A 27272-nucleotide genomic window follows, 5' to 3' on the forward strand; every position below is an offset into this window, starting at 1 on the left:
ACCTAGTTGGTGGGGGCGCTTCGCGCCCCCCCCCAAGCCCCCCCGCGCGCGTAAGTCGTTACGCGCCATAATAGTTACGCGCCATTGTAGTTGTGTCCCTATGTCCCACCTGTGAAAATAGATATATATATATATATATATATATATATATATATATATATATATATATATATATATATATATATATATATATATATATATATATATATATATATATATATATATATATATATATATATATATATATATATATATATATATATATATATATATATATATATATATGGTTTTAACTACGTAAAACTTGCGAATATACAACATTCTTTGCTGTCCCATTGTCTTTGCATATAAATAGATTGTCAGGTTTACCGACTCTTGAACATGCAACATATAATGGTCCATGGGAAAACAATCTGTATTCAGATCTATACCTCATGATTCTAATGATTGCCCTTGAGCTTTGTTGATGGTGATTGCTAATCGACCATTCCCTGTCCCGGTGTCCCGGTCGTCATTTATATCCCCCTGTTTCCCCCGGTGTCCCCGTTGTAGTTGTGTCCCTGTGTACCGGTCGTCATTTATATTCCCTGTGTCCCGGTCGTCATTTGTATCCCGGTGTCCCGGTCTGTATATACATTCGTTTTTTAGTTTTGTTTTTTTCCTTTATTTTTTTCCTTTTTTTTTCTTTTTTAGTTTATTTAGATTTTTAGATTTTTTAGTTTTTTTATTAGTTTTTAGTTTTTTTTTCTTTTTAGTGTTTTTGTAGTTTTTACCTTCTTTTTAGTTTTGTTGGTTTTTTTTTTACTTATGTCCTGGTCGTCATTTATACTCCCTGTGTCCCGGTGCTTTGTTGATTGCTAATCGAACATTCCTTTTGTCCTGGTCGCTTTCTCTTTGAGTTTCGTCATTTATTTTTTTCTTTTTTAGTTCTTTTAGTTTTTACCTTTTTTAGTTTTTTTTTAGTTTTTTAGATGAAATTTTTTTTTAGTTTTTTCCTTTTTTTCTTTTTAGTTTTTTATTGGTTTTTACCTTTATTTTAGCTTATTTTTCAGTTTTTTCCTTTTTTTTAGTTTTTTTTTATTTTATTTTTTTTTAGTTTTTTACCTTTTTTTAGTTTTTTTAGTTTTTTTAGTTTTTTAGCTTTTTAAATTTTTTTATTAGTTTTTAGTTTTTTTTTGTAGTTTTTGCCTTTTTTTAAGTTTTGTTTTTCTCCTTTATTTTTTTCCTTTTTTTTCTTTTTTAGTTTATTTAGATTTTTAGATTTTTTAGTTTTTTTATTAGTTTTTAGTTTTTTTTTCTTTTTAGTTTTTTTTGTAGTTTTTACCTTCTTTTTAGTTTTGTTAGTTTTTTTTTTACTTATGTCCTTTTTTTAGTTTTTTTAGTTTTTTTAGTTTTTTAGCTTTTTTATTTTTTTTATTAGTTTTTAGTTTTTTTTTGTAGTTTTTGCCTTTTTTTAGTTTTTTTAGTTTTTTAGCTTTTTTATTAGTTTTTAGTTTTTTTTTGTAGTTTTTGCCTTTTTTTAGTTTTTTTAGTTTTTTAGCTTTTTTATTTTTTTTATTAGTTTTTAGTTTTTTTTTGTAGTTTTTGCCTTTTTTTAGTTTTTTCAGTTTTGACGTCACCTGATCCAGTTTTTTCAGGTGACGTCACCTGATCCACAGATCCACACACAGACAACTTATTTATATATATATAGATATATATATATATATATATATATATATATATATATATATATATATATATATATATATATATATATATATATATATATATATAGATATATATATATCTATATATATATAAATAAGTTGTCTGTCTGTCTGTGGATGGATCAGGTGACGTCACCTGAAAAAACTGGATCAGGTGACGTCAAAACTGAAAAAACTAAAAAAAGGCAAAAACTACAAAAAAAACTAAAAACTAATAAAAAAAATAAAAAAGCTAAAAAACTAAAAAAACTAAAAAAAGGCAAAAACTACAAAAAAAACTAATAAAAAAGCTAAAAAACTAAAAAAACTAAAAAAAGGCAAAAACTACAAAAAAAACTAAAAACTAATAAAAAAAATAAAAAAGCTAAAAAACTAAAAAAACTAAAAAAACTAAAAAAAGGTAAAAAACTAAAAAAACTAAAAACTAAAAAAAACTAAAAAAAAGGAAAAAACTGAAAAATAGGCTAAAATAAAGGTAAAAACCAATAAAAAACTAAAAAAAAACTGAAAAAACTAAAAAAAGGCAAAAACTACAAAAAAAAACTAAAAACTAATAAAAAAAGTAAAAAAGCTAAAAAACTAAAAAAACTAAAAAATCTAAAAAAAGGTAAAAAACTAAAAAAAATAAAAAATAAAAAAAAACTAAAAAAAAAGGAAAAAACTGAAAAAAAGCTAAAATAAAGGTAAAAACCAATAAAAAACTAAAAAGAAAAAAAGGAAAAAACTAAAAAAAATTTTCATCTAAAAAACTAAAAAAAACTAAAAAAGGTAAAAACTAAAAGAACTAAAAAAGAAAAAAATAAATGACGAAACTCAAAGAGAAAGCGACCAGGACAAAAGGAATGTTCGATTAGCAATCAACAAAGCACCGGGACACAGGGAGTATAAATGACGACCAGGACATAAGTAAAAAAAAAAAACTATCTATATATATAAAAATAAGTTGTCTGTGGATCTGTGGATCGTGGATCAGGTGACGTCACCTGAAAAAACTGGATCAGGTGACGTCAAAACTGAAAAAACTAAAAAAGTCTGTCTGTGGATGGATCAGGTGACGTCACCTGAAAAAACTGGATCAGGTGACGTCAAAACTGAAAAAACTAAAAAAAGGCAAAAACTACAAAAAAAACTAAAAACTAATAAAAAAAATAAAAAAGCTAAAAAACTAAAAAAACTAAAAAAAGGCAAAAACTACAAAAAAAACTAAAAACTAATAAAAAAGCTAAAAAACTAAAAAAACTAAAAAAAAGGCAAAAACTACAAAAAAAAACTAAAAACTAATAAAAAAAATAAAAAAGCTAAAAAACTAAAAAAACTAAAAAAACTAAAAAAAGGTAAAAAACTAAAAAAACTAAAAACTAAAAAAAACTAAAAAAAAGGAAAAAACTGAAAAATAAGCTAAAATAAAGGTAAAAACCAATAAAAAACTAAAAAAAAAACTGAAAAAACTAAAAAAAGGCAAAAACTACAAAAAAAACTAAAAACTAATAAAAAAAGTAAAAAAGCTAAAAAACTAAAAAAACTAAAAAATCTAAAAAAAGGTAAAAAACTAAAAAAAATAAAAAATAAAAAAAAACTAAAAAAAAGGAAAAAACTGAAAAATAAGCTAAAATAAAGGTAAAAACCAATAAAAAACTAAAAAGAAAAAAAGGAAAAAACTAAAAAAAATTTTCATCTAAAAAACTAAAAAAAACTAAAAAAGGTAAAAACTAAAAGAACTAAAAAATAAAAAAATAAATGACGAAACTCAAAGAGAAAGCGACCAGGACAAAAGGAATGTTCGATTAGCAATCAACAAAGCACCGGGACACAGGGAGTATAAATGACGACCAGAACATAAGTAAAAAAAAAAAACTATCTATATATATAAAAATAAGTTGTCTGTGGATCTGTGGATCGTGGATCAGGTGACGTCACCTGAAAAAACTGGATCAGGTGACGTCAAAACTGAAAAAACTAAAAAAAGGCAAAAACTACAAAAAAAACTAAAAACTAATAAAAAAAATAAAAAAGCTAAAAAACTAAAAAAACTAAAAAAAGGCAAAAACTACAAAAAAAACTAAAAACTAATAAAAAAGCTAAAAAACTAAAAAAAACTAAAAAAAAGGCAAAAACTACAAAAAAAACTAAAAACTAATAAAAAAAATAAAAAAGCTAAAAAACTAAAAAAACTAAAAAAACTAAAAAAATAAAAAACTAAAAAAACTAAAAACTAAAAAAAACTAAAAAAAAGGAAAAAACTGAAAAATAAGCTAAAATAAAGGTAAAAACCAATAAAAAACTAAAAAAAAAACTGAAAAAACTAAAAAAGGCAAAAACTACAAAAAAACTAAAAACTAATAAAAAAAGTAAAAAAGCTAAAAAACTAAAAAAACTAAAAAAAACTAAAAAAACTAAAAAAAGGTAAAAAACTAAAAAAAATAAAAAATAAAAAAAAAATAAAAAAAAAGGAAAAAACTGAAAAATAAGCTAACATAAAGGTAAAAACCAATAAAAAACTAAAAAGAAAAAAAGGAAAAAACTAAAAAAAAATTTTCATCTAAAAAACTAAAAAAAACTAAAAAAGGTAAAAACTAAAAGAACTAAAAAAGAAAAAAATAAATGACGACACTCAAAGAGAAAGCGACCAGGACAAAAGGAATGTTCGATTAGCAATCAACAAAGCACCGGGACACAGGGAGTATAAATGACGACCAGGACATAAGTAAAAAAAAAAATTAACAAAACTAAAAAGAAGGTAAAAACTACAAAAAAACTAAAAAGAAAAAAAAACTAAAAACTAATAAAAAAACTAAAAAATCTAAAAATCTAAATAAACTAAAAAAGAAAAAAAAAGGAAAAAAATAAAGGAGAAAAACAAAACTAAAAAACGAATGTATATACAGACCGGTACACCGGGATACAAATGACGACCGGGACACAGGGAATATAAATGACGACCGGGACACAGGGACACAACTACAACGGGGACACCGGGGGAAACAGGGGGATATAAATGACGACCGGGACAAAAAAACTAAAAAGAAAAAAAAACTAAAAACTAATAAAAAAACTAAAAAATCTAAAAATCTAAATAAGCTAAAAAAGAAAAAAAAAGGAAAAAAATAAAGGAGAAAAACAAAACTAAAAAACGAATGTATATACAGACCGGGACACCGGGATACAAATGACGACCGGGACACAGGGAATATAAATGACGACCGGGACACAGGGACACAACTACAACGGGGACACCGGGGGAAACAGGGGGATGTAAATGACGACCGGGACACCGGGACAGGGAATGGTCGATTAGCAATCACCATCAACAAAGCTCAAGGGCAATCATTAGAATCATGAGGTATAGATCTGAATACAGATTGTTTTCCCATGGACCATTATATGTTGCATGTTCAAGAGTCGGTAAACCTGACAATCTATTTATATGCAAAGACAATGGGACAGCAAAGAATGTTGTATATTCGCAAGTTTTACGTAGTTAAAACCATATATATATATATATATATATATATATATATATATATATATATATATATATATATATATATATATATATATATATATATATATATATATATATATATATCTATCTATATTCACAGGTGGGACATAGGGACACAACTACAATGGCGCGTAACTATTATGGCGCGTAATGACTTACGCGCGCGGGGGGGCTTGGGGGGGCGCGAAGCGCCCCCACCAACTAGGTGTTGGGGTGGCGCGAAGCGCCACCCCAACAGCTAGTATATATATATATATAAGTTGTCTGTCTGTGGATCTGTGTCTGTCTGTCAGATGACGTCATGTTTCTGTGTCGACTGACGTCATGTTTTCGACTGACGAAATTACAGACCGGGACATCGGACACAAATGACGACCGGAACACCGGCACATAGGAAATATAAATTACGACCGGGACACAAGGAATGTTCGATTAGCAATCACCATCAACAAAGCACCGGGACACAAATGACGACCGGGACACAGGGAGTATAAATGACGACCAGGACATAAGTAAAAAAATTAAAAGCTAAAAAAAGGTAAAAACTACAAAAAAACTAAAAAGAAAAAAAACAACTAAAAACTAATAAGAAACTGAAAAAGCTAAAAAGCTAAAAAAAAACTAAAAAAGAAAATAAAATGAAAACGGAAAAAAAATAAAAAATAAAGGAGAAAAACAAAACTAAAAAAAGAAAAAAAACTAAAAAAAAGTAAAAAACTAAAACCTAAAAAAAGACCAATTCAAAAACGAATGTATATACAGACCGGGACACAAAGGACGACCGGGACACCGGGACATGACGACCGGGACACAGGGACACAACTACAACAGGGACGCCTGGGGGCTCAGGGGGATATATAAATGACGATGGCGACACAGGGAATCGTCGATTAGCAATCACCATCAACAAAGCTCAAGGGCAATCATTAGAATCATGAGGTATAGATCTGAATACGGATTGTTTTCCCATGGACCATTATATTTTGTATGTTCAAGAGTCGTTAAACCTGACATTCTATTTATATGCACAGACAATGGGACAGCAAAGAATGTTGTATATTCTTGCCGAGGAATCACAAGAGCAGCAAGAAAACAGGCTTGCGGCTGATAGAGAAAGTAGGAAAAGAAAGCGTACCGAGGAATCCCAACAACAGCGTGAAATTAGGCTTGCGTCTGAAAGAGAATTCACCAAAAGAAAGCGTGCCGAGGAATAACAAGAGCAACCTGAAAATTGTCGCCTAGCATTCAGGTACAGCCCAGTCGATGATTATAGCTTGAGTAGATCTGTTCAAATCGGGACTATGTCTAAAATTTGTCCCTATTGCAAGGCCTTGAAATTTAATGGTGAAACAATGGGAATGTGTTGCGCCTCAGGAAAAGTTAAACTTCTTCTACTGGCTGCACCACCAGAGCCATTGAAGACTTTGCTTGCTAGAACTACGTCATAATCTAAGCATTTTTTTATCACAGATCAGAAAATATAACTCACGTTTCTAAATGACGTCGTTTGGTGCCCAAATCGAAAATCCAGATCAATTTATGCCTACTTTCAAAGTAAAAGGGCAAATTTATCATAGAGCAGGGTCCCTACTACCATTCTCAGGGGAAAATCATAAATTTTTACAATTGTACTTCATCAGTGATAGAAATTCAGAATTGAATGCACGTTGCGAAATTTCTCCCGACGTTGAAAGGACAATCGTTTCCCAATTGTAACATCTTTTCCACGAAAATAATAATTTAGTTCGTCTGTTCAAAACAGCCATCGATTTGATGCCTACTGATACGCATAAAATTGTTATTTCCGCTGACAAAACGCCTCCTGGCTAACATGTGCGTAGATACAATGCTCCAACTATCGACGAAGTGGCAATCGTTATGGTCGGTGATCAGTTTTTACCTCGAAATATTATTCTTCATAAGCGAAACGCTCAGTTGGTAAGAATTGCTGTAACTCATCGATGCCCTAAAGCACTACAATGCCCTACAATATCCTATCATTTTTTGGGATGGAGTCGACGGCTATCACTTTAATATTAAATTGATAAATCCAGCCACTAACAAAGAAATGAATAAGAAATGTAGTCGATGCAAACTTATTATTTGGGACGAGTGCACAATGGCACACAAAAAATCGCTCAAGGCTCTGGATCAATGTTTGAAAGATTTGCGAGGGAATTCGAAACTCTTTGGCAACACATTAATATTGCTCACGGAAGATTTCAGGCAAACATTACCTATAAAACCTAGATCAACCCCTGCAGACGAAATGAATGCTTGCCCGAAAAATTCTAATTTATGGGCACACGTAAAAATATTAAAATTAACTACAAATATGCGTGTCCGATTGCAAAACGATGACTCTGGTCAAACATTTTCAGATCAATTGCTGGCAATTGGAAACGGAAAGCTCCCAGTAGACTCAATTTCAGGACGTATACAACTACCTGCTGAATTCTGTAATTTAGTGATGTCCAAAAATGAATTGATTGAAAAAGTATTGACGAATATTCTAAACAATTATAAAAATAATAAATGGCTAAGTGAAAGAGCGATTCTTCCACCCAAAAATATAGATGTCCACAAAATCAACAATATTGTTTTGACCAAGATTCGAGACCAGGCAGTCCTTTACAAGTCAGTCGACACAGTTTTGGAACCGAGTGAGGAGGTTAATTATCCATCTGGGTTTTTAAATTCCGTGTATCTTTCAGGGTTTCCACCACACGTGCTATAACTAAAACTAGGCGTACGTATAATACTGTTAAGAAATATCAACCCACCAAAGCTTTGCAATGGCACGCGACTCGCCATAGAAAACAATGGAAAACGTAATAGAGGCCAAAATCTTGACAGGGCCTTTTGAGGGTGAGGCTGTTAATATTCCTCGCATTGCCATGATTCCAACGGATCTGTCTTTCCAATTTAAAAGATTACAATTCCCAATTCGATTAGTATTTGCAATCACCATCAACAAAGCTCAAGGTCAATCATTAGAAAAATGTGGTATAGATCTTAATACTGATTGTTTTTCCCATGGACAGTTGTACGTTGCATGTTCGAGGGTGGGTAAACCTGACAATCTATTTATATGCGGCGACAATTGGACAGCGAAGAATGTTGTATATTCGCAAGTTTTACGCAGTTAATTTGTATTGTATCTATCTATCTATCTATCTATATAAAAACGAGTTGTGTGTATGCATGTTTGTTTGTTTTTAAAAAGAGCGTTTGCATATGACGTCATTATAAGTACATAAAGCTTTGTATATGCACAGACAATGGGAAAGCCAAGAATGTTGTATATTCGCAAGTTTTACGTAGTTCAAAACACATGTATAAATCTATCTATATTCGTAGGTGGTACACAGGGACACAACTACAATGGCGCGTAACTAATATGGCACGTAACGACTTACGCGCGCGGGGGGGCTTGGGGGGGTTCGAAGCGCCCCCACCAACTAGGTGTTGGGTTGGCGGGAAGTGCCACCCCAACAGCTAGTTACGAATAAAATCTTACCTGCATGGTCGAAAAATTCAGGTAGAAATAAATGAGCACATGTCAAGCCATATTATTATTGATGATATTGGAGTACCCTAGGGATCACTATCGGGGCCATTACTGTTTTTGATTTATATAAATGACCTTCCGAGGTGTTTACCCCAAAATAATAGCTTAGCACCAATTTTTGCAGATGATACGGCGGTGACAGTAAAAGCTATCTTTGTTAGCTGAGAAAATGGTGACAGCTATGAAATTTTTAAATAAATGGTTTGTATGTAACTGCCTAGCTCCGAACTTTTCTAAAACTGAATTCATGATTTTCAGGCGGTCACAACGGGTGGTAAATAAAATTACCATAGATAAGTTAATTGTAAATCTAAGTAGGATAAAAAGAGTAAATTCATTTCGTTACCATGAAATTATTCTCGATGAGCTTTTATCTTTCCATAAGCATTCTGATTATTTCAGATTGAAACTTCCCCATAGCTTTGGTTGTCTTCATATATTATAACATGTGTTTCCTTTTTCCACCCTTAAAATTTTATACCATTCTCTAATTGAGTCATATCTTAATTATTGCCCTTTAATTTATCTTGGCACATTTATGGTCCATCTGCAACCTCTTCGGATAATTCAAAATAAGGCAATTGGAATTTTGGGTACTTCATATGCTTAATATCAAAAACTGAAGGACGTGTATACAGCAATGTAGTGTAATGATCTCCAGTCCTCAACAAATTGTTTCCATGATTTGTGTATAACTGAGACTCCCATTTCTCCTGCCCACCACGTCCACTCCAAGAAGTATCGCCTTCCTCCAATCTAATCAGAAAGAGCTCGATTCTCAATCAGATATCAGATTTCTCATATTGTAAATAAATTTAATTCGGTAGAAATGCCCTCAAGTTTCAAGAGTCGATTTTCTTTGAAAAAACATATTTCAAAATAATTTTTTGTCAGGATGATGCGATTGATGAATAATAGATTTTAGTATGAATTTTGTTGTGGTGTTCTTGTGCCTGGATGGCCTCCACTATTATCTCCGACTTTGTGTGATTTTTTTATTATTCTGGCATTTTCTTACCTCTCTTTTATGGCCGACACATCGAGCCCTGATCCCCGTCGTTCAGTTTAGAAAATTATTTATTATGTAATTTGATCAATAAAGATCTTATCTTGTGTATGTCCTTACACACCCAACCTTACGAGCTCTGCTTTCTGTTAGGAGTTAATGTTTTTGTATTTCTAATTATATTAAATAAAGTATCTATCTATCTATCAAAGATTGTTCTTTCTTTGTCTTCCAAAACTGCATTTTTTGACAATTTTTTAACTCTAGGTAAATGTGTTATGGAGAGCTAAATAAAGGGAAAAAATCAATAAAAAAAAAACAATAATGGAAAAATACCATCATATTCTAGAACAAATTTATAGTTTATGGGGGCATTTTTATGATATCAAAGAAACAATACTATGGTGTCTTTTCTTAAAACATATATTTTTTTCTTATATAAAGAGTGAAATGACAAGAAAACAATTCAGCAAAACAGTAACTACAAAAAAAATACTTCAGTGTTGCTTTTTGAATCTTAATTGTTTATATGAATATTTTCATCAACCCCTTCGAAGTTTTACAATGTCAAGTAAAGCTTTTAAAATAGTCTGAAAGGTCTCTAAGAAGTGAGAAAATAAGAATCTTTGAAATTAATTTGGTTTCTTCTTATTGTTTAAATTTTTAGCTTTTGGTTTATGCATTAGAGATTAGCGAAGTAAATTATAGACAATAGCGCTACCTAAGTAAAGAGTGAATTGGCTTCCGTGTATTTTTAATTTATTGTTGTTGTTATTTTTTTTTTTTTTTACTTGGCCACTTCGTCCGGATGGAGCGGTTATAGGAACTTTATTTGATTGTAAATAAAAAGTTCTTGTGTCCTTTTTAAGAGTCAAAATAGTTGAAGGGTACCCAGCCCCCTCCTCTGCCCTTTTGCTAGGGTGTCCCCCTAATCCCTAAAGACATCCCGTCAGAATTTTGAGAATTTTGCCGTCAGAATTTTTCCGAATTTAATGTTGGGGGAAGGGGTAAACAATTTTTGTCTTGAATCTTGACAACAATAATTTATTTGCCCTAAGACCTCTTATGAAGCATAATTTGTTGATGGTTAAACAGTGAGGTAAATTAAGAGATAATATGTGCTGCCAGGTTGTCAAAATGGCGTAGGCTCTAAGTTAAAATTTTTAGGTAATGTTGAAGGATGTGTTGAACTAAATCAAAAGACGCTATATGCATCCAGGTTATCAAAATACCATATCTGTAATGAGTCGGGTACAAAAATTAACAGCTTAAGAAATCAAGTCAAAATATTGAAGGAATATAGGAAGGAGCGATCGCGGGGGGGGGGGGATAAATCCATAGACGCCTGTGTGAATCCAGGTCATCGAAATAGTAGGTCTGCAAAATCTTGAGAACGGCTGCTGAATGGAGTTGGAGCTTTCGAGTACTATTGTAGAAAGGAAGGTGAAGATTGGGTCAAATTAACTTCAAAATCAGTGTCGGTTGAAGGGGCTAAACAATTTTCTTGTGTAGTTCAGATAAAAATAAAGTTTTGCAATATAAGCTCCTTTGTGACTTATAATTTATGCACGGTAAAGTAACATGGAAATCTGAAAGACACTACATCCTGCCAGGTTGTAAAAACGGCGTATTTTGAAAATCTAACTAATGGCTTTGATTATTAAGTTGAAACTTTAAGGGAATGTTGATGGGACAAGTCTACATTTAATTATGACTTAAGGTTAAAGGTATAGCGTAATTGATACTAAAAAACTGGATTTGGGTTATCAAAACACCATATTTGTAATATCCCGAAAAAGGGATTGATCTATTGAAACGAGAAACTCATAATCCTAATGCTCTTTTTAATAGTCAAGAGCAATCGGAAGGCAACAAGCCACCCTCCATGCCCTCTTTATGATTCGCCACCACAACCTCAAAGACATCTGATAAGAAATTGAGACAACCATTTTTTCCCAAAAAAGTCGAAAAACTAAACAAATATGTCTCTGGAAATGACTTTACCTCCGCAGCTCCTGGAAAAAGCAATGTAAGTTGCGCAAGGTATCCATTGTTTACACATGGAGTTTATATAATAGAAACAGGGGTATATTTGATCCTGGATGTCTTAATTAAGCTTGGAACTTTCAAAAATCATTCTCTGAGCCAAGAAAATCATACATTTTGTTTTGAGCAAGGGAGGAGGCTTGAAATGGGGCCGAAAACTTTTTATTCCCAATTAGTTGTATTTCGAGTCATTTTTCATTGTTCATTCGCCATGCCAAGATTCCCGGAGTTTTCCAAGAGTATACTTCGGAAACGACGCAGATACCTGTGTGATCAAAAAGACTTTATGTGCTCCTAATTTTTCAAATTATTTAGAATACCTTGATAACGGCTTAAAAGACCGAGTCGAAACTTTGAGGTAGTGCTGAAGGATAAAAGGGTCAATTTATAATTTTTATTTGGGGGGAGGGATAAATCGAAAGATACCATTTGTATTCAGGTCGCCGAAATAGCGTGTCTGCAATAACTTGCGAATGACATAAGGGATGGAGTTGAAACTTTCAGGTACAGTTTGAGGAAAGAAGACGTGAGGGTTGAAGAAGTAAAATTTAAATTCAATTTTGTGTATGAGGGGGAAAGGTGAATCAGTTTTGACGAATAACCTTATCGATTATGCTATTGCAAACCGAAGACTGGTAAGATCGATACAAGAAACTAGGTCATATAGGAGTGCTGTTCTGTTATTGATGTTAAAAGTAAAGACCACCATTTAGTAGTGTCTTCGGTTGATCTAAATCTGAAATTTAGAAAGGATAAATACCTGCCGGAAGGTTATGACGTTGGAAGACTCCAGGATGAGAATTTAAGAGACACTTTGCAGGTACAGTCGGATACTAAACCGGGGAGTCTAAAATTTCACAATGTAGAAGATGGATGCAATAATGTCAGGAGAATAGTTTGTGAAGTAACAGATGGTGTCTCAGGGAGAAAAGTTAGAACGCAGCTAGGAATATTAGTTAAAAGTTTTAAGTATAGTGGAGAGAAGGAGGGGCTTGTAAAAGAAATATTTGAGTAATAGATCATATGAAAATAAGAAGAATGTAAGGAAAGTGGAGAAATCATTAAAATGCGAATTTTGGAGGGGCAAAGTGGAGGTCATGCATAAATTGCTGAAGATCTAGAAGAAGCAGCCAGACGGCATAATAGTAAAATTCGTTCTCGCGTGTTAAAACATTGAGAGAGAACAGTCAATCTGAACTTGTCTCAGTTAAAGATAGGGACCATCATCGCCGTTCCTATCTTATGTAAGAAAAGAGTGAAAGAGCGATGGCCAGAACATTTTGAGAATTTTCTAAACCGTGATAAAGTTACAGGAATAGATATAGAAAAACTAAAAAGTTTTTCTAACTTCGAAAGTGAAGGAAGTTTTATTTTGCTAAGGAAGGAAATATTTAAATTCTTCACCTGAACTCTGCAGTCCCCCCCACGTGTATCCTCCTCCTCCCAGCTCCGTTAGTAAGTGAAAACTAATCTTTTTTGAATTTTCCATTTATACATGTCAGTTATTTATTTTCGTTTTAGTTTCGTTTCAGTTGAAAATTTCAGTTATTTATTAAACTTATTTAATTCCATATCTACTACTTCTCAAAGATACCCGTGACAGGTCGTCCTCGTCTGGGTTGGGAGGATGTCATAAATAAAGATTTAAAGGAAATGGGAACTTCCTGGGAGGGTGTAAAGAGGGAGGCCTTGAATAGGTTAGGTTGGAAGAGGAGCGTGTGTAGCTACGTTGGCCTCAGGTGGCTTGGTGCTGCAGTGAGTTATTATTAGTAGTAGTAGTAGTAGTAAAAAAAATATTATATTGACCACAAATCAAATATAAAGGTATTAATACATCAATATTAAGGTTTATTTAAAATAAATGTAGACAATCCATCTGAATTTGAATGACACTTATAATATTCAAAAAAGATCAATCGTTTTACACCTTAAAAGTAAAAATAATAATACACTTTTCAGTTGTACCGTCAACACTTGCTGAAAATTTCCCACAAAAAGCTCTTTAACTAATTACCGAAAACGCCCCTGGCGATATAAAATAGGATAGCTACAATATGTTTGTTAATCTTGTTGTAAAACAACGGATTGATGTTCTACTTGGCAAAACATGACCCAGAGTTCGTTCCCCACAGCAGCAAGGCATAGTTTTTTTTATTATGTTTGTTGTTACACGCATAGTTGCCAAAAGTTGCATGCTAGTGATAGTTTCACTTGCATCTTGGAAATTATGTATGGTCTATAGAAGCACTTCCGTTTCCAAGTTCAACATTCGCTAAAGCCCGATAGAAAAAAAACAAATCTCAATTGTAATTCAGGTTCTCTTTTGGGCTAAAGGTTACTCTAAGTATTAATGCAGGTATAATTTGTTATGCATGGTAGCCCGAATTTCAAGCCTGAAAATCCCAGTTCTTGTTAAAAAAAAACACAACTTTTAAAGTAATTCGACTTCCAAATATACTATTTTTTCGAAAAAAAATGCTTATTAAATGCAGTAAAGTGAAAGGCTTCATTCAGATACACCTACAAGTGTCAGGGTTACAGTAAAAAAAAAAACTCGACGTTAGAGGTCTGCTTGTACAATTCCTAAAAAATTCACACGAGAAATTAAAAGGCCCTCAAGAAATATTTATCGGTAGTACTCATTATCTAGCATCAAAGTCTCCCGTTATATCTGAAACGTAAAAATATTCTGAAATAACACCTATAAAAATTTTGGATATAATTTTTCCTGGGATAAAGGTAGTAAAGCTCAGTTTAAAACTTAGAAATAAAAATCATTTGGCAGAACCTAGTCGTTTTCTTTGCTTGAGTATCTGCTCACGAAGTGTCCCAGGAGCTGGTGGTTCTGCGTCACTATCTGGAATAGTAAAAGGCATTCAGTCAAAAGCATTAGTTTTTTCTTAAAAAATTTTTTTCGTTTGTTACAAGGTACTATTCTTTGCACTTTGATGATATATTAATCCAATTTCTCCTTTCTTTTCACTTTTTATTTTCTTTCTTCCTTCCTCCCTTTTTCATTTTTGAATTAAAGCTTTAAACAAGCATGTTTTCCATTTCCCTTATCTTACAAGCTTCAATATGTCTGTTGGCAACTGCTGTTTATTGTCACCAACTGTTTATGAATTAAGCTTTATTATTACTATGGATCACATTAATCCAATAAAATTGATCGAAGGGGGAGGGGACACTAATTCAGGCTTTCATTCATTTCATTTCACTTATTAAGCACTAAATACACTATACAGCATACGTAAAACAATATCTCCTGAAATTAACGCAAATTTGCAACGCACATAAGAAGATTGCAAATTTGTGAATTCCTATACAATTTTGGGGTGGAATAAAACTGTATCCAAAGAAACACTTCAAAATTAAATAAAACTTCCAGGAATTTTTTTTTTGCAATAGTATGAAATTTTCATTCGTCAAATATATTTTTTCTTTAGTCCCAGGGGCCAAAGGTAATGTATCGATAGCTAAAAATACCGCGGATATTCTCTTAGAATACTAACTAAAATATTAGAAAGTTTAATTTAAACACGGCAAACTGATGGCGAAAAGTAACAGATCCCTGGGAATTACACGAATATTAGCAGCGTTTTAGTAGTCGAACTCTAGGACCAGAATCAAATTTCGTAATAAAATTTATTATTGAAGTAATAATAAATTTTTCAAGTTTCTAGGTTGACAGTATCAAGGTCAAACCAGTAAGAATGATATTATCTAAAATTCTAATTCCAAGAATTCCAAGAAAAAAAAAATGTTTTAGTCTAAATAAATTTTAGTCTATCTATGATTTGATAAACTTGTGCAGAAAATGGAAATACTTACTTACTTAGAATCAGGTTCTCCTAAGTCTGGAGGTGCAAAAGGAAACATCAGTGGTTTTTATCAATAACCTTTTCTGAATTTTCGACCTAAGCTTCCCCATCAAAGTCTGTCAGATTCGCCTCCTTTCCCAGCGATCTGGCAAGGATTTTTTTTGGTCCTTCTGATTCGTGGAGACCAGAGGGGTTAAGAAATCATCTATCATATTGGGTTGTGAAATAAAATATTGTAAAGTAAATTGCAATCACAATAGCAACACTGTTGATTGACCTAGTTGAATCAAAAGCATGCCGGCTCCTAATTTTTACGGGTTTCTTTTCTTTTCAAAAAACATGACGTTAACTTTTGGTCCATCTTCATTTTTATTTCGTCTCGTAAGTTCTGTGGTAAAAAAAAAATAATAAGGAAACATTAGTTAAAATGGGCCGTTTTCAAATTCGTCACATTGAAATTTGTGACTGTCGGATATACGATCATCATTTTATTTAAAGTTGCCTACTAAAGCCACCTACTCTGCTTTAAGACAGGTACCCCCGCAAGGATCATCACGGATTCAATTCATTTCTATTCATCAGAAAATGGGTGGAAAAAATCGATGGAAGCCACGTACTAGATGAAATAACTCACTATCTTTTAAGCCGTAATATGAGCCCCATGCCTGGCACTGAACAGAGCTGTTTGAAGAAGACTGGTGGCACTGCAAACGAGTACCCTCTACACTGCTGATTCTACTAATTATGAGTCTAAGTAATTAACTAATTAAGTGCTAAGTCAACTCAAGTTAAGTCAAAGTAGCACCGACACGCATGTCTACCTAGATTTTTATGCCAAGATCCTTTTCCTAAGCACTAGTGTCCACATAACGTCCGTTTAAAGGTATGACTCGTTGCTTGGTTACAAAATTTGCAGTAAGGAATCCCGTTCTCAAGGAAACCTCACTAAAGTATAAATCCCATCAGTGTGGGATGCGAAGACTCGTAAAATGTGGTTGGCATTTATACTATACACTTGGAAGCCAATCGGATTGCTTAAAAACATGACATTTTTTGTAAAGTGTAGATTGTAAATTCATAGTCTGGATGGTAAATATGCCGTTCCACTGGAAATATAGATCATAAAAATACTATCAACGCAACAATGAGGATCGTGAATTCATTATCCAGATTATGGGTTCGACAACCTCACTTGAAAAAAAAGCGCATGGTGGAATTGTGGATTTCGCCAGGTCGTGGGTCGGGTTAATAAGTTTTTTTGGTTCCCAATTTGTAACTCATCAATTTATTTTTGTAAATTAGTTTTATTAATTTATTGTTCTCCTAATAATTTTGAGTTTTCTTTCAAGAGTCTGGCTAGCCAATTGAGAAGGCCTAGCGTCAAAGTATAATGTCTCTTTGACGGATGACCAAAGCAGAAGGTTTAATGACATCGGTTGACAGGGTAATACACCATCAAGAATTGATACCCCAAAGGCCAGTGATTACGTTTCACAAAGAAAGACCAGAATTATTATGGTAGCAGACGTGTATTTTAGCAGATATCTGAGCAGGCATCTCCCTTTAAAATATAAGATTCAGTGCTTGGCTTGCAGCCAAATATTGAGTCTTGTCTCCGTGTGTAAGATTTCAAATTCGGCTAGGCAGTAACCATTGTTGTCCTCATTTTTATCATCTTCAATTAAGCGTAAGGCTTACAAATATTCTTGGTTAGACTTCCGTATCCAAACCCATGCCTAGCACAACATTCTTTTTTAGGGATAAAAGTCTACCTTGGCTTGCATATGAGTAGCGCTGAACTATCCGCGTGTTTTTTCACGGATTTGTTTGTTGGAGCATATAAATTCTGCTGAATTTCAAAGCTTTCATGTAGGAAGAATGTCTATCAGACCACCTCTTTTCAAACGGTTCGTGGTAACGAACTATAGTAAGGAGCGACCCGGCTCAATAGTAAACGAAACTCTAAAAAACGGAATTTTGATGCTAAAATATACATCAAAAGAATCAGATTTTCATGCTGATTTTAAATATACAAGTTTCATCCAATGTAGTCTTTGTCGTCAAAAGTTACGAGCCTGAAAAAATTTGCCTTATTTTAGAAAATAGGGGAAAATACCCCCTAAAGTCACAGAATCTTAACGAAAATCACACCATCGCATTCGCGTATCAGAGAACCCTATAGCAGAATTTTCAAGCTCCTATCTACAAAAATGTGGAATTTCGTATTTTTTGCCAGAAGACAAATCATGGGTGCGTGTTTTTTTTTTTGTTTTTTTTTTCAGGGGTCATCGTATCGACCAAGTGGTTCTAGAATGTCGCAAGAGGGCTCATTCTAACGGAAATGAAAAGTTCTAGTGCCCTTTTTAAGTGATCAGAAAAATTGGAGGGCACCTACACCCCCTCCCACGCTCATTTTTTCTCCAAAGTCAACAGATCAAAATTTTGAGATAGCCATTTTGTTCCACATAGTCAAAAACCATAATAACTATGTCTTTGGGAATGACTTACACCCCCACAGTCCCTGGGGGAGGGGCTGCAAGTTACAAACTTCGACCAGTGTTTACATATAATAATGGTTATTGGCAAGTGTACAGTCGTTTTCAGGGGATTTTTTTTTTTGGTTTTGGGGGTGGGGTTGAGGAAAGGGGGCTATGTGGGAGGATCTTTCCTTGGAGAAATATGTCATGAGGGAACAGAAATTCAATGAAAAGGGCGCAGAATTTTTTAAAATTACTATATAAAAAAAAACAATAAAAAAATAAACATGGAAAAGTTTTTTCAATTGAAAGTAAAGAGTAGCATTGAAACTTAAAACGAACAGAGATTATTACGCATATGAGAGGTTCTAAAAATACTTTAGCATAAAGAGTGAGGTATTTAGGAGGAAATAAATACCTCGCTCTTTATGCTATAGTATTTTTAGTAATTTCAACTATTTATTCTACGGCCTTTCTGATTCAGGGGTCATTCTTAAAGAATTGGGACAAAACTTACGATTTACTGTAAAGAACGAGGGTACAAACCCCCTCATATACATAATAAAAATTAAAGAATATAAAAGTTTGTTACGTAAGTTAATTCTTAAGTTACGTATATTTTTTACTAATAAAAAAATTCGTTAAAAATTAAAATTTATAGTTGCCTTTTTATGTAACCGAAAAAAATTGCATGGCAACTAGGCCTCCTTCCCCATCCCTTATTTCTCAAAATCGTCTGATCAAAACTAAGAGAAAGCCATTTAGCCAAAAAAGGAATTAATATGCAAATTTCATTTTAACAATTTATGTGTGGAGAGCCAAAATCAAACATGCATTAATTCAAAAACGTTCAGAAATTACATAAAAAAACTAGTTTTTTTAACTGAAAGTAAGGAGCAACATTAAAACTTAAAACGAACAGAAATTACTCCATATATGAAATGGGTTGTCCCCTCCGCAATCCCTCGCTCTTTACGCTAAAGTTTGACTCTTTGCCACAATTCTGCTTTTTAAAACAATTAAAAGCTTTAGCGTAAAGAGCGAGGGATCGCGGAGGGGCGAAAAACCCCCTCAAGCGAGGAAAAACCCCCTCATATACATAATAAAAAAATAAGAATATAAAAGTTTGTTACGTAAGTTAATTCTTAAGTTACGTATATTTTTTACTAATAAAAACGTTCGTTAAAAATTAAAAGTTCTAGTTGCCTTTATAAGTAACCGAAAAATTGGAGGGCAACTAGGCCTCCTTTCCCACCCCTTATTTTTCCAAATCGTCTGATCAAAACTAAGAGAAAGCCATTTAGCCAAAAAAAGAATTGATATGCAAATTTCATTTTAATAATTTATGGGCGTAGAGCCAAAATCAAACATGCATTAATACAAAAACGTTCAGAAATTAAATAAAAAAAACTAGTTTTTTCAACTGAAAGTAAGGAGCGACATTAAAACTTAAAACGAACAGAGATTACTCCGTATATGAAATGGGTTGACACCTCCTTAATCCCTCACTCTTTACGCTAAAGTTTGACTCTTTACCACAATTCTATTGTTTAAAACAATTAAAAACTAATAATGTTTTGTTCATTTTAATAAATTAATATTACTTGGACTTTTCTTAGTATTAACTGGTTTTCTGAAATAAAGAAGAAATATCTAAAATATTAAAAAATAAAATCCAAAATATAGAAATAGCTAAAATCTTGAAAACAGGGAAAGATAGAGAATGTAAATACAGTCATTAAAGACTTACCTGAAAAATCCATATTTGGAGCAGGTGGTACTTTCTCACGCTTCTCTTCTCTTCGAGGCGCTTGCACCTTGCCAGGTTTTTTTGGGCTCATTCCTCGTTCTCTAGATTCATCAAAGCCATTAGCCACTGAAGCTTGTCTATATTCATTCTTGCTCGAAGGGGGTTGACGTATAGCAGCTGGTGGGTCTGGAACTTTTGCACGAACAGGCTGACTATTTTGCTTACTAACTTTCCCTCTATTATTATTATTATTATTTCCTGTTTTTTTCTGTGAAGACTGATGGGTGTTCAATTCGTCATCCAAAGATTTTAATGCGTTTCTTATATTTTCAGGAGGAGGGGGTAAGGGAGAAGAAGGGGTTGAAGAAGCATACCCGTTGTGGCGCATTGGGTTGCTTGACGAACTGTCAGAATCGACTTCATATTCGAACAGCTTTTTAGGCTGAGGTAGTATGGCCGGCCTTGGATTCCTGACCGGAGATGGTGAACGTGACACCCCTGACCGGACTCGTGCTCTTGCCAAAGCTTGCTTTAATTCACTCGTGCGCATCGTTTTGTACTAGAAAATTTGAAAAAATCATTAAGAGCAAATTAAGCATCGAAGTCTTTTGAGCAAATCAATTTTTTTACATATAAGTACTTATTAGAGAGTAATTTTTTATTTAACACAATAAAAGTATAACAAAAAGAAACAATACAAGAATTATGGAATCACAAAACCTAAAATACATAAAGAAGCCCAACAAGATGCTAAAAAGCCTGTCTAACAAAAGGATAAATTGGCAAAGAACAAATAAAAAAAATAAATATAAAAAAGAGTTAATAAAATAAATATAAAAAATATAAAAAAGAGTATAAAAGAAGCAAATTTCCCACTCCTTTGAAAGGTGTTAAGTAGGTATAACGCAAGCCACATTTTTAATTATTCTTTTTTCCGTATTATTTTAGTATATTTTCTCAAATTCAAAATACGCTAACATGCATCAAGATTGTTTCAAGTGAAATTATTTTTTCTTCGTTTGGTACGTATCTGGGGTTTTAGTATTATCTATAAATATAGACATACTTTAAATTATAACTTTTAAACTGGAGACAGTAAATATTTTTTGGAAGATTTCCAGAAATAAAATTTAAGTTGATAGCATATCTTGCATACATACAGATCACGGCTTTAAGTTTTGAGGAATATCAGACGGTTTTAAAGGGGGGAAAGGGGGCCAAAAACGTAAGAAAAGCTTCCTAAGCCTCAATTTTAAATCTCAAAAACTTTTTAGAAAACACTTGGACTATCATTCTCGCAAGTAAATCTGAGACTCATTTTTGGACCCCTGTCTTAGTGTTTATCCCTCTACTCAAAATATGATGACTCATGACAAGCGGGAGGAATAACGCAGTTTTGCTCTCGGTTTTGGAGGTGAATTCATTCTTGTTTTGAATTTTTCTCTGTTTGAAAAAGTTCGTCAAAACTTTCAGCGTGTGTTGAAGGGAATTTTGGAGAAAGAAAAGGAGTTATGTGCATACTGCTACTAATGCAGCTACAACTATTGCTACTGCGCAAGCTAAATGTATTAAGGTGAAGCTTTTACGGAATATTTAGGTAGATGTTGAATCAGAACAAACTATAAGCATGTTGACTTTCAAATAGGTGACAAAGTAATATCTGAAGAACAACGTATTTTAAGTTACATCTTTAAGGGTAAGTTGTGGGTGATTTTGAACTACGCAGAAAGCACTATGTGTATACTTTTAATGCTACAATTTCAGTTACTATAACTGTTGACGCTAATGGCATTAAGGTGGAACTTTTAGGGAACGTTTTGGAGGAGTTTCTATTAAACGAAAAAACTGTATGCATACAGGTTTTCAAAAGGCCATATAAGTAATATCATAGGCAAAAACGCTCTATAATAGCTACAGATATCATTGAAACTTTTAAAGGAGCTAATTCGATTCAAAATTAAAAGTTCTGGTGCACTTTTAAGAGTGAAAAGTGATTGGAGGGCAGGCAGCTCATCTCTCAAGACATTCATTTTCCAAACGCATCCAGTCAAAATTTTGAGACAGCCATTTTGTTCAGCATAGTAGAACGGTTCAGCAACTATGTCTTTAGGTATATAAGGCATGTCAACCCCCCAAAATTAGGCAATTGGCCCATTATACTTTAAAACTGAATGTTGCTTTAAAATATACCGAAAAGCGTTGTATTTATAGTTGCGAATAAGACACCTCAGCAATACATCGAGAACGACAGGGGGTATTAAGTTGAAACTTTTGGGGATACTACTATTACTACTTCTGTTCTTATAATTTGAATAAATAAAAAGAGTGCAAGTTTATCCAGGTTGTCAAAGATCATAGAAATAAAATCTTTTGGGAATTATAATAAGTTTTATTTTTTAGGTCTACTTCAGGAGATCTAAAATTAAGTTAAAAATGTTGTTTGCAGGATTAAAAATACTGAAAAGTTTCTCCAACATACAAAAAACAACCCAAACTACGGATTCTTAAAGAGAAAAATGGAAAAGATAGAAATTGTTTTCCCATGAAATAGACTATGTCAATAAAAAACGAACATAAATTATTTAAAAAACCTTTTCCACAAAACATGTTTTTCAAAGAAAAGTAAAGAATCCATTAAGCCGAAAATGAGCAAAAACACAGTGAAATAATCTTTCAGGTGTGAAACTACCATAAATTACTATCAATAAATAAATGAACCTCAAAACGGACAGAAATTACAATAAATTGCCAAGTCAAACTCAAAAAGAGGAAAAATTAACATGCGTAGGGCTGATAACTCCCATGCCTTCTCAAGACCAGAATGTAATCTGTGCTTTCCTGAGAATAAAATACATTTTAAATGCTCTCACTTTTTTATTTTCATAAATAAAAAATTATTAAAGTTTTAAGGAATAAATATCAGTGAAAATAAAGGTTGAGATGGCTGGGCTACGTTTTGCGGATGAAGGGCGACAGATTGCCGAAGATTGTCCTTTTTGGCCAACCATCTGGGGCTACACAAAAAGCAGGTGTCCTTGTCTGGGGTGGGAAGATTTCATAAATAGAGATTTAAAGGAAATGGGAACTTCCTGGGAGTGTGTAAAGGGGCCTTGCATAGATCAGGTTGAAGGAGGAGAGTGCGTAGCTATGTTGGTCTCAGGCGGCTTGGGGCTGCAGTGAGTTGTTAGTAGTAGCAGTTGTAATAAATATCAGTATGTGTCAATTAAACTGAGAATACACGGTCATTGGTTTTTTTTTTATTTGTTTTTTCAGTGAAACGAAAAAATTATGTTCTGGCCTTGAGAAGGCATGGGGGCTAACAGCCCTACGCATATTAATTTTAGCTCTTTTTTAGTTATAACTATAAAGATGAACAAATCCTTAGCTATTACACGAAACCCCCCAAAAAATACAAATACTGCACATAGTATAAGATGGTAAGGGTTTCCAGCATCCTTTATCTAAGAAAAATACCAAAATCAGAGGTTAAAGAGGGGGTAAAAATTTGAGAGACCCGCTTAACTTCAAGAAGTTGAGTTACAAATCACCTTTGCTCACATCAAACCTTAGTTCTCTGTGTTTTGTGGTCTGGCTTAAAAATAAATATTTAAATTTATAATTATTTATAATTATTTATTAAATAAATATTTAAATATTTATGCGGCCTCCTCCAGGAGGCCGCACTTGAAGCTTCCAGGTCTAATTTTCTCTCCTTTCTCCTATGTACAATCAACGAACATCCATGTAAATAGAGGCCAACTTTCTGCCCGTCAAGCCATGTAAAACTGTTACTATCTATTGACCTGTCGCTGTCTCGGTAGGAAAAAGGTCCATACTAAAATTCCGCAGGTTATACGTTTTTTTCCAATACAGTTTTTAATATTTTTATTAAAATGTGATGGAAAAACATTACCTCAGTTACATTCTTTTGTATAGTGATGTATGAATCCAGTCTGTGACCTTCCACTTTGCCAAGCTTTTTCTCAAAATCTAATTTATTCATATTAAATAAGTCTTTTCCACTGTAACCGTTGAATTTTCTTCTTTGCCTAAAGAATATTTATCTTCTGTTAAAAATATCTCTATCCTTCTAGCTATATGTTTCACTATGAGGCTAAAAAGCTAAGAAATAATTAGCGAGCATTTGACTAAAAATTAATGAGAATAATGTCTTTTTGAAGAATGGGAAGATACGTCAAAAATTAATCAACGAAACTGCTTAAAACATCACCAGAAACATTGCCGTTCCCAGGGTTGGTGGTGCTCGGGGAAAAATAAATTACAGGGATCCCAACTCAAATATAAGCAAAAAAAGCCATGTGAAAAATATGATCAAAGTGGGCAACTTCTCGGTTACTCTCCTTAGCCACGGCACCCGGGACCCCCCCCCCTCCCTCTTTGATTCTGACTAGAAACACCGACCACCCAAATCTTGGTAGATCAGACTCTTTCAAAGAGTGTATAACTGGAAATGTTCAGTCTCTTATTTAAGTACTAATAGGAAAAAGCGCAATTTAAACAAATCTAGATTTGTGGCTAAATGTACAGCAAGGCTAAATAGTGAAAGGGCTGAATAGTGTAATTTTGAAAACCCATAATCCAGAAGAAGAAAAAACAATTTAAAAAAAATGTTTTGAGTTGGGTAGCTGAAATACATTAGATTAATGAAAATCGGACCACCTTATCGCGGTGAAGGCAAAGAGGTTGAACAAGACGGTCTGAAACTATAAACAGTATGAACCCTTACCAAGGGTCCAAAAAACATTGGATTCATTCAAGTATAGGAGGCATAGGTTATAGCAGGCAGATTTAAGCAATCCTAAATGGACTGGACTCACCTGAGGCGTCATAGAGCTATGAAAATAAATGGGGAGTGAGTATTAACTTCAAAAGGGACCTAAAGAAAAACTTGAAATCGAACGTTTTTGTGGTCTAGTCCCCCCTTATTTCAAAAAACGTTGGCTATCTTCTGCCACCTCCCCCCTTCATATTGAAAAATTTGGTAAGGCCATCAATCAGATTGGGTATTCCCTTTATTACTTCAAGGGCCCTTTTTCTGAGAGGGGAAGAGAGTTGGCTATTTAGCTTAAGGCACAAAAATCTTTATTAAACTACAAACTAAAATAGTTAGTACAGCTTTCAAAGAAAATATTCCACAGTTATAAAATTTTGATATGTTTTTTCTTTCAATAAGAAATTCAAAGGCATTTCTATGTCATCAGTATGACCGAATGCTCACAGCAGATAAATTTTCAGCATTCTTTCTAAATGTTAAAAAGACAAAACCATTCCCTTTCCCAGAGGGAAAATCGAGAAAAAACTGTCTTAAAAACTAACTCGGATAACACAAGTGGATTACAGAGAAAGTTGATAAACATCAAGGGCAATAAGTATGTTGAGACCCGTCAGAGCGGATTTTTTTGTTAACCATTTCTTGAATTAGAAACGCTTATTTTAAACTAAGAGCAAATTATCATTCTAAGTACAAAGCAGTTTGCACCATTAAACTAGACTAACACGGGGTCATGCTTTAAGTTTCGAACATAAAAATTCTAGTTTGAATATTTTTTTTCCACGGAACAATTGCCAACAAACACACAGTTCGCGTGTGCATGTTCCTATGTTTCCACAACTTACACACCAGCGCGGCAGCACATTCGTAAATAATCGACGTAATTTTTGAATCTACTTTAAATTTTTTGATTTAGAATGAATTTTGAATTTATTTTTGAATTTACTTTGAATTTACAACGCTACTTTTGAAGTCTTTTGAATTTACTTCAGCATATGTGTTTGGAAGAAAAATTCTTATAATTTACTTACTCTTCACTAAATTTTTTGGTAGTCAGAAATTTTTGAACTTCAGCAGGGCTCGAACGATGATCTAAGTACGCAGTCTGGGTTTTCCTTATTTTGAGACCTATACCGCTATCTCTTTTCAGAGTTGATTTCAATTCGTCAAGCAGGTTCTCTTGAGAGGCTGGAAGTTGAAGCATTTATTTAAGAATAAATAACTAAAATAATGCAACTGCGGAAACGGTTTTTTCTGCAGTTTCCTCACTTTGAGCATTTGTTTAGGAATACAAAAGTTTCATAGATGGATGTTCAGAATTTAAGAGAGAAAAATTATTTTTCTCTCTCAATTTATTAAAAAAAAAACATATTTTTCTCTCTTAATCCTTAACTTTCATCGTATGCAAAATAAAAGTCTTATGAAACATTTTCATAAGGTGAAGCTGAATATCAGTTTTATTCTTAAAATTATTCTTAAAATTATAAGCCAATTATTGGTATAATCTATATATATAAAAATAAGTTGTCTGTGTGTGGATCTGTGGATCAGGTGACGTCATGTTTGTTCGCATATGACGTCTGAATTATTTCACACTAATACAAAAGAAGAAAAAAACTAAAAAAGGTAAAAACTACAAAAAAAAACTAAAAAGAAAAAAAAACTAAAAAAGCTAAAAAACTAAAAAAAACTAAAAAAAGGTAAAAATCTAATAACTAAAAAAAACTGAAAAAAATAAAAAAAGGCAAAAACTACAAAAAAAATAAAAACTAATAAAAAAACTAAAAAAGCTAAAAAACTAAAAAAACTAAAAAAACTAAAAAAAGGTAAAAAACTAAAAAAAACTAAAAACTAAAAAAGAAAAAAACTAAAAAAAAGGAAAAAACTGAAAAATAAAAGAGAAAAAGAAAACTAAAAAAATATGAATAAATATATATATAAATAAGTTGTTTGTGGGTTATGTCTGTCTGTCTGTCTGTCGAGTGACGTCGTGTTTGTCCGCATATGACGTCTGAATTATTTCACACTAATACAAAAGAAGAAAAAAAACTAAAAAAGGTAAAAACTACAAAAAAAACTAAAAAGAAAAAAACTAAAAAAGCTAAAAAACTAAAAAAAAACTAAAAAAAGGTAAAAAACTAAAAACTAAAAAAAACTGAAAAAACTAAAAAAAGGCAAAAACTAAAAAAAAACTAAAAACTAATAAAAAAACTAAAAAAGCTAAAAAACTAAAAAAAACTAAAAAAAACTAAAAAAAGGTAAAAAACAAAAAAAAACTAAAAACTAAAAAAGAAAAAACTAAAAAAAAGGAGAAAAACTGAAAAATAAGAGAAAAAGAAAACTAAAAAAATATTAATAAATATAAAAAATATAAATATAAATATAATATAAATTAGCAATCAACAAAGCACCGAGACACAAATGACGACCGGGACACAGGGAGTATAAATGACGACCAGGACATAAGTAAAAAAAAAAACTAAAAAAACTAAAAAAATGGTAAAAACTACAAAAAAACTAAAAACTAATAAAAAAACTAAAAAATCTAAAAATCTAAATAAACTAAAAAAGAAAAAAAAGAAAAAAGGAAAAAAATAA

General features: G+C 32.4%; 1 protein-coding gene and 1 long non-coding RNA gene across 3 annotated transcripts in view; one reads left to right on the forward strand and one right to left on the reverse strand.

The window, feature by feature from the left end:
* Window positions 1-1780: 1780 nt before the first annotated feature.
* LOC136032733 (uncharacterized) lies at window positions 1781-10070 on the forward strand. Of its 2 annotated transcripts, XR_010618771.1 has the most exons (3): window positions 1789-2682; window positions 2761-4446; window positions 5750-10070. It is a non-coding gene; the product is annotated as an uncharacterized LOC136032733 (long non-coding RNA). The 2 variants fall into 2 exon arrangements; XR_010618770.1 differs by lacking the exon at window positions 5750-10070 and having other exon boundaries at window positions 1781-2682; window positions 2761-4396.
* Window positions 10071-13661: 3591 nt separating this feature from the next.
* The window catches only part of LOC136032732 (epidermal growth factor receptor kinase substrate 8-like), a 110439-nt gene continuing 96828 nt past the window's right edge, over window positions 13662-27272 (reverse strand). The window contains exons 15-18 of the mRNA XM_065713056.1: window positions 25706-25862; window positions 23796-23931; window positions 19883-20441; window positions 13662-14691 (exon numbers count right to left, since the gene is read on the reverse strand). Coding sequence (XP_065569128.1) covers window positions 14609-14691; window positions 19883-20441; window positions 23796-23931; window positions 25706-25862 — 935 coding nt within the window. The 3' untranslated portion in view covers window positions 13662-14608. The remainder of the gene's footprint in view (window positions 14692-19882; window positions 20442-23795; window positions 23932-25705; window positions 25863-27272) is intronic.

This window comes from Artemia franciscana, chromosome 11, assembly GCF_032884065.1.
Source record: "Artemia franciscana chromosome 11, ASM3288406v1, whole genome shotgun sequence".
Classification (NCBI taxonomy): Eukaryota; Metazoa; Arthropoda; class Branchiopoda; order Anostraca; family Artemiidae; genus Artemia; species Artemia franciscana.